At 45.9% G+C, this 8780-nt stretch overlaps 1 protein-coding gene across 1 annotated transcript; it reads right to left on the reverse strand.

Moving 5' to 3' along the window:
* Positions 1-7064: 7064 nt before the first annotated feature.
* On the reverse strand, positions 7065-8763 carry LOC149342325 (uncharacterized). Its single transcript, XM_089544617.1, has one exon. It carries the CDS (start codon positions 8548-8550, stop codon positions 8107-8109), a length of 444 nt encoding a protein of 147 aa, XP_089400743.1. The 5' UTR covers positions 8551-8763; the 3' UTR covers positions 7065-8106.
* Between the last annotated feature and the right edge of the window lie 17 nt (positions 8764-8780).

An 8780-nucleotide genomic window follows, 5' to 3' on the forward strand; every position in this document is an offset into this window, starting at 1 on the left:
GATATAACTGGAAAGTAAGTTTCACACTTCACAGCGAAATCCATAATGGTTTAATGTGTTGAGCAGAATAGCGTGATCCACAGTGTAAACTGTTTTTTTTTTAAGTCAACAAATACAACAGTGGCCAGTTGACTTTTGTGCAACGCCGTATTGATTAACTGGGTCACAGAGGACGGTGGATGCTGCTGAACGGCGTTGCCGAAATCCATGCTGCCTTCGACAGAGTAAGTCAAACTTGTCCAAAAATTTTCAATAATGATTGGATAAAATTTTTTCGTAAATATTGTAAATAACGCCTAAGACAGAAATGGGCCTGTAGCTGGACGGAGCGGTCTCCATCTTTATTCACCTATTCACCAGCACAACTTTGTCAATATTTAATGCGGAGGGATAAGTCACACATTGCAAGAAACGATTAAAAAGCTTGCATCGGATATGTACTAAAATGGTTTGGTTTATGGGGTTTAACGTCCCAAAGCAACTCAGGCTATGAGGGACGCCGTAGTGAAGGGCTCCGGAAATTTCGACCACCTGGGGTTACGGGCCTCTGGAATTTCGCCTTCATCGAAATTCAGCCGCCGCGGCCGGGATCGAACCCGCGTCTTTCGGGTCAGCAGCCGAGCGCCGTAACCACTAAACCACCGCGGCGGGAGGCACTAAAATGTATGATCTCTTCCTTAATTACGCGGACATATATTCTGTAAGTCCAGCAGATATATTAATTGATAAGTATGTTCCCCCTCTGTTTCGACGCGACCGACCATCTTCATCACCGCGCGTCAGGACAGCACCGGCTGGGCGAGGAGTGAAGTCTCCTTCATGGTGGAAGCGGAAGCAGTGACGGGAGCGTCACCTCGAAGGCTACGCGGAACTCCGCGGAGCCGGTGAGCCTCTCGATCTGGCCAGCGTCGTGAGCGGTTGCAGCCGCACACTCCCGACACCTTCCGCGGCAGGCGCACGGAGATCCGTCGTGCCTTGCCGCTGGACTTCTAGTTCCAGGCAGCGACGGGAGCGCAGCAAACGCGCACTCTCGTCACCAATGCTCGGGGATGGCTTTCTCCCAGAATGCAGCGCGCACGGGAAAACCAGGGCGCCTTTGTCGGCGCATATAAATGTTCGCCGCCAATAGCCCCGAAGTCGCGCTCTTGCCCCAGCCGGTAAGTCGGAAGGAAGCTCTTCTTGCGTAGCCTTCTACTTCCGAGGAATGCCTCCTTTATGCAGTGCTATAGTAGGATACAACTTAAAAAAAAAAGCAGTTGCCAACACTGGGCCGCTGTCCGCGGCGTCCTGTATTACTCCACTGCCCAATCACAACTGTAAACGAAATTCGCTTTTTAATGTTTGACTATATCAGACTATCCACGTATAAAAATTCTAGAGCTCATAATTTTTTCTTGTGGTAAGCTTCTTGTTCACGTAACAAGAAACGTTTAAGCAGCGGACTACTATTTCGTCGTGGAAGAATTCTGTGCGCGGAGGCCAAATGGGAGCGGAGCTTCACTGCAGACTTAAGTTGTATGACTTATAGCTGGCCCGCTCTGTGTGTGTGTTATTGCAAGTGTAATAAATAGCATATGAGTGTACACGCTTTGTCGTCCCTCCCTTTGTTCCCTCGAGCACGAACCCCTCCGCGGTTAGCGAGCGGAAACGCTGCATCCGCGGGGTGGGAGTGCGGGGCAGAAGGCTGTCCCCCAAATATTTCCACAATGGCGCCCAACGTGGGACAAGATCTTGGGACAAGAGACAACAGCGAAAGGACGTCAGGCAAATACCTCCCATCTTCCCTCTTTGTTGTCGTCACCTTGCCCCGTCAGCCACACGACCAAGCCAGACGGCAAGGGTTCAGATCAAGAATCCAGCAGCCAGCGATTTTGGGAGAACGCAATAAATGTTTGACTCCAGGCAAATCGTCCTCTTTCTGTGTTGTATCCTTATTCGCATTTCCGCTGTGCCGCCGTGAGAACGGCCGTGCGTGGGTGCGATACCGGGAGCTCGCGGCCTATACCTCAAAGGAGGCTCAACGGCCTGGTAAGAACCCCCCAACTGGCGCCCAACGTGAGGCCCGAACCCACGACGTTGAGATTTTAAGATGAAGATGGTCGGCCGCGTCAAAACGGAAGGGGGAGTGGGGGCGGAAGGCTGCCCTCAATATTTCCACAAACTTGACAATAATAGACGTTTGTTGATGAGGTTCAATTTCAAACAATACAAAAGTATCCTGGGCTCGATTGGAAAGAATTATATCTTTCTGTGATGTGGGAAGCTAATGCTGGGCCGATACTCGCAAAAAAAGGAGTGAAAGCTTTCTGTAGTAATGTAATCTATTCTCTCAGGCATAACACGGCACAAGCTCGCTTTGGCAGCTACTTTATTATTTTCTAGATCTTTTGGGAATTCCCAAACACCTATTCAACAATATTCGTGTCGTAAGAGTTTTTTATGCACACTCATCATTGAGAGGGATTTATACCGCACAGTTTAAATTAATTTAAATAGTCAATATTATCTTTGTGTTGTTTCCACTTATGGTACCATGAATCCTTTTCTTTTAGAATGCCGAGGATTGGTTTAGTCATCCACGGGCAAGGTGTCTCGTAGGAGCGTTCACTAATTTTCCAGCTGCAGTTTGTAATTTCATGAGCAAGCATACCTATTAGGTTTTCAAACTCTGCATCGATGTCGTTATGATATATGAGATCAGGATCGACTGACGACAGCTTTTTACGTAGCACGGTGTCCTCTATTCAGTTACATACTGCTTGCTATCATCGCCCGGTTTATATATGTATCAACAGCAAAAAAATTGGGAGGTGGTCGGAGATGGTTTCGCTGTAAACCCGTGCATGTACCACAGTCACTATGTTTGTTAAAGGGGCGCGAAACACATTCTCAGTGCATTTTTTTCCCTGTTGGCTGCATAGAATGAGTTACAGTGATGCTATAAGCATTGGTCGTACCGCGTATATTCCGGTTTTTTAAATTTTAATTACCTCGCAAAAACAAATTCATGGCGCTGATGGTGTCACCACATAGTGGCGGTATTCGGCAGCGGTTGTGACATCACCGGGTGCGCGCTTGGTGATTGGACAAACAAACAGTAAATATACTGCAAACTGTGTTAATAAATGAATATACGTCTTGTCATGTTTTGAGGTTTTGTATTAACAAAACTAACACGTTTGCCTTACGCAAAAGCACTTGAAAGGGAGCAAAACAACAACAACAAAAAAAAACACCACCAGAGGATCTGGCTATTGTTCTGCAACGCAGGACTTTTCACCTCTCTGTACACATCTATGAAATAAGAAACATCACTGTATCTGAGAACGGCTTGGCGGAATCGACCTGATCGAGCCATTGCATTCTACAAGGTCCCAAGGAAGGACACAAAGAAAAAAAGACATCAGTTTTACATTCACCAGTGCGCATCGGCAGCTTGAGGAGGATTACCGGGCGCGGCTGCCAGATGGCGCCACGTTCCCGTCATCAGCACGCAGTGGGAGGGCACGGTACGCGGTGGCGGTAGCGGCACGCGCTATGCTAAATAGCACCTCGCGCTCGAATATGAATAAGTCAGGGAAGGCCATTGATCAATGTTCCCTTCTGCGCTATTGACGTGACGATGAAGCATCGCTGGTCCAGTTGGGCGTCCACATGGTTGTTGTAACCATGGAAATGACGCTGCCAACCTTGGCAAGAATGAGTTCCAGTGAACAGGCAACCATGATCCGCTAACTTCCGGTACGTCCTTAGATAGGCTGTTTTGATTGGTCCGCTCCCAGTGTCGTCATTGGGAGAGCAAAATGGACCAGTTGGGCGTCCATATGGTTGTTGTAACCATAGGAATGACGCTGCCAACCTTGGCAAGAATGAGTTCCAGTGAACAGGCAACCATGATGTGCTAACTTCCGGTACGTCATCAGATAGGCTGTTTTGATTGGTTCGCTCCCAGTGTCGTCATTGGGAGAGCAAAATGGAAGCCCCGCTAAAATCGGGTTGAGGCAGCATTTTGTTTGTCTGTATTTTGAAATTTCTTCATTGAATAACTTCCGTTCCTGTGCACCGATTCCCGTAATTCTTTCTGAGTCAGCTTTTGCGTGACATAAAAAATCCACCTGAAGTATAGCCGGCATCCCTTCAAGCAGAGTTTTGCAGCCCCTTTAATGTGTGATCAATAATGAATGAAGAGGAAATGGTTACTTGTATTGGTGTATTGAACATGTTACTGAGATTGTACGATGTCAACAGATTCAAGTAGCTTTTGTGGCACTCATGGCTAGAGTCAATGTTGAAGCCACTAACAATAATTATGTCTTTTGGATATATAGTCAGACTTGCTAAAATGCATTCGAGTTTATCAAAATATGATGAAAGGCATGAATTTGGTGGACGGTAAATAACACCAATAATGATTGAATGCTCCAGTAACAAATACTGCTTCTCTGTCTGGACAACTGCGGATGACGGGTGTCAAATAAGAGAAGTCGCGACCATTTTTAACAAAAAAGGGCAAAATTACCACCTCAGTTTTGCAATTCTCTGGAATGAGATATCAGTGTGTAGTTAGGAAGTGCAATTTTCTCATCCTTTTGCAACCCTGTTTCAGTAAGCGCTACGACATCAAATCATTGAACACAACTTGCCAAACATGCCACCAGAAGGTTGAGGTCCTCTCTTACACTGTGGTTCATCCAAAAGGCAACATGGGAATGTTGAAACAGTCACAGCGCTCTACAGAGTGTGCAGTCTGTGGCCAGGTAGTATAGATAGACCTGCTAGTAGGCGCGCTCAAGGAGCTACATATCAGCCCGATATTGTTCAGCTCAGCATACGATACCCAAAAATTGTTTCATACGTCGGCACACTTGTATTTTTCTCTCCATTGCTCCACTACGCAATGCCAGCTCTGCCCTGCAAGGTCCTTTAATGATGAGTTCAATTCCAAAAGACCCCTGTTCAGGCAGAGTAGAATGTGATCCGAGTAGTGGGTTGTAGTGACTCTATACATGCCCAGGCACATGTTGGGCAGTCCTGCAAGTGTTATTGCGGTAGTTATTCTACTCAACTTTTGCATGTATTGTGCTTGGCTTACCATCACATATTATGCAGTGCGCATCATGCGCTGACCCGAGTGATGCCTCAAGTGTCACTTGCCAGCATGCCTATGTTTCTTGGTACGATATGGAAGCCAAAACAGACCTTTTGTTATGTTCTGATCATCCTAAAGTTTGTGTTGCTCCCTCAGAGAACAGCACCCACTACATTGGTGCAGGTTGTGCAGCTCTGAATGCCTCACGTTGACGCTGATAACATTAATATCTTTAAAATATGAGCTATGACACACCTGCACACCTGTTAAAAAACAAAATTTTCAGGCCATAGCAGAAACTGCAAACAGTACGACAGTAACCGCTGCAGTGCACCCCTCTGCGAGTGTTATGGCATGTATACTGCAACAATAATTATATGTCGCACACAATCTTGTTCTAAGTTTCCAGTGATTAATTCCCATGAAATGTACACATTAACCCCCGCAGCTTATGTTCACATTGCCATGATGGACAACAGATGTGCAAGGTCTACCCATGGCATGCCTATGGTGGTCACTAGCACAAACAAGTGCTCTGGTTTTTAGTGTTGATGTTGTAGTGACCATATTGATGTTAATATTGTAATGACTGTTTATAGTGGTGGTGCAACAAATGTGCCCCACTCTCAATGACATCAGCAACCGTATGACCCAAGATTTCATGAAAGTCTGCAGCACAAACAGTTGTTACTGTAAAACTGAATGAAGACACTGCGTGAAAAGCTAGCATCTGCTGGCAAGGGAGTAGCAGCTCGAGAAGCTGCGGCCCGACACCTTTCTGCTGCTGCTTAGGAGCTGCTCCAGGATATTTCTTGTGGCGTGGCAGTGAGGAGGGAAGGGGGGTAGAGTCATCTTTAGTGCGCACTACTCCAGTGGTTGTAACCCGAGCAAAATTATGTAATGTTTGTCTGTCTGTCCGACAGCAACCTGGATCGCACAAATTTTACTGGTGGCAGCACCTGCCATCCCAGGGCTGTGGATAAGGAAGAGTAACCTAGATCGCACAAATTCCACCGGTGTCAGCACCTGCCATCTTAGGGCAGTGGCACATCGCTTAACCACTGCACCAATGTGCCAGGAGTGGAATGAGGACCACCAGGGATCTATGAATGTTAAGTAGAGAAAGATCAATTCTGCAATCAATATGCCATGCTTTTGCACTGTATACAAATGTTGTAAACATTCTTTCTCATTTTTCGGGCAGGCAAATTTCCACATAAACATAAAAAAAAAACGAACTGGAGACCAAGAACATGACACATTCACTTACCAGCTATAATGAAATGTAAAGAATAAGATATTTTAGGTGCTTTTCAGCGAACCAAACTACTCCTCAAGGAATGAAAGAGGTGCCCGGCAGATTTTCAGAGTAGAGCCTGCCACCCCTAGGCAATGTCGCTGCTGGAGCTCGTCACGTGCTCACACTAAATCATGCAAGAAATATCCCACTTGACTTCAGCCAAAATAAGAAAACGAAGTGGCATTTCAAAAACATGCTCAACTTGCAGAGACACTGCATCACAGCTCAATCATGGAAGATGGTGATATCGTTGATGGATTTCCTGAGGTTGCTCTACTGCAAGACCTGGGGTCATAACACTACTTGTCGAGTGTACAACCAAACATACAGTATAAAACGTCAAGTGAAAGTACACTGCGCAATAGTGCAAGAAGCATACTGTAAAGGATACTGACTATATGTACCCTTTGTCAGATGTATACAGACTAAAGTGATGATCTGAACTGACTCCAAGACTTGTAGTAGGGCTCCTATGGATTCCTAAGAGCTGCAAAGCCCTGTAGAGTGGGGCCTGCAATTGTGCTCACCTTGAGAACTTTGAAACTCTGGAGGCAAGAGTCCCTGCAATCTACTCTGGCCGTGAACACATTGTCGTATATTTTTGACAAAGGGCATACATACAAGCCCCAGCGCGACTTATAAGCTGTACAATAACAGAAACCGCACATATCTATATCAGAAAACATCATACGGCTTTAATAAAATCTTCACAAGGTGAAAGGCATCTGGCAGGCTGTGTCAAGAGGGCAGCCAATTAAAATGAACAGAATTTCATGAGAAGTATGCATAACATTGTGCAAATGATTCCAAACAACAAAGTTTTAGAATAAAGTCGCTAATGAACTAATGAAACTGATCTCTTTTTGTTTCTAAATGTATTAATAATCAATGTAAAAGTCTCATACATTTGTAAAAATATGGCGAATATATCTTGCTGAAGGAGAAAACACTGAACATGGATTGTGACATTCTGTACATGCTTGCATGCCCTGTGCCCGGCCACCTTGATTGGTGCGTGCAGTGCAGGGTGGAGGGTAGCAACCCCGCCACGCACGCAATCATGGTGGCCGTGTCCTGCGGTAGGGCATAAAAGAGGACAATGGCTGCAAACCTGAAACGGCTGTACACACAAGATTGTTTGCACATGTTTTAGCAGGAAAAGTGTTGAATGGTTGCCACATCTGAATATGTGGCAACTGCCCATTGTAGTGACCAACGTCACGAAGTCTTAACATAATACAATGGAGGCTGTTTCTGCAACACTGACAGGAATTCAACAAGTGCAAATCTGGAACTATGTTCCATATGTAAACAAATGTGCTGAAAACATGCGAATTCTTGGTAGCGCCTCTTGTGTCCGAAGTGAGCAAGCAGTGGTCCAAGGCATCAAAACACGAAAGGCTGTTCAAATTAAAGTGACATTTACAGGAAGGATTGTTCCTTGGCTAAGTGAAGTTGAAATCACAATCATTCTCTCGGATATGATTGAATGCATCAAATATGTAAAAATAAACGAGTAGGCTTTGGTGTGCAATGTAAGGTAATCATTTCTGAACTTGCACAAGGTGTATAGGAACATGTGGACAAACAGAACACGCTGCGTCAAGAGTATGAGTGAGTGAGTTGGTGATACACAAACACGTTGCTTGAAACCTAGGTCCCGTAAAGCAGCAAGGAACGATCACTATTGCACGATCAGGGTAGTATGAAAGTCATCTTAATTGCTCGACTTGCGCAAGGGGGTATACTTCATACGTGCTTTCTTTATGACCGGCGGTTGAGGTGCGTCCGCCTGTGTCGCCTCAGGACCCTGCCTTTTCACATTGTCTGCAGATTTGCTGCCGTCTTGGCCAAGCACCTCTGCTCCTTTAGACGTACTTGCTGCTGGGCTAGGAACACCCTTTTCTTTGTCCTTGTCGCCGCCTTGAGGTTCTTGCCTTTTAGACTGCTTATCCAGTAAGGAAGAGATCACCTCCAGTTCGGACAGCGTCCGGTCTATCAAGCCGCAGAACATGTTCACAAATTCTGGCGACTGGTTCTGATTCCGGAGGGAGTCAATTGCACTAGGCCACTGCTCCAGCGCGTACAAGGACTTGCGAAACGAACTGTTGGTCAGTTGTTGAGATTTTGTGGCCGACGCCTCGCCTTCGGCCATGGCCATGCTCGTACGGTTCACCCACACGCAGAAAGCTAATTCGAAAAGCTCGGGAGGCGCTCAAGTTTTCACGTGGTCGGCGTTATGTCTACGGGATCTCTCGCGGCACTGCACAGTGTAAATATTTGCACGACGTAGGCATGAGAACCACTTCTGCCGCTAATCTTTTTTACCCCTCAATGATGTTTTTGTTGTTCTAGAAGATGTAGAAAAGAAGTTGGAAAATGATGCTGATG

Source organism: Amblyomma mixtum, chromosome 5 (genome assembly GCF_055824585.1).
Source record: "Amblyomma mixtum isolate Tamu chromosome 5, ASM5582458v1, whole genome shotgun sequence".
NCBI classification, from domain to species: domain Eukaryota; kingdom Metazoa; phylum Arthropoda; class Arachnida; order Ixodida; family Ixodidae; genus Amblyomma; species Amblyomma mixtum.

Bases quoted from the DNA above. Each gene is read 5' to 3' on its own strand.
- LOC149342325 (XM_089544617.1), bottom strand. From the start codon at position 8,550: ATGGCCATGGCCGAAGGCGAGGCGTCGGCCACAAAATCTCAACAACTG.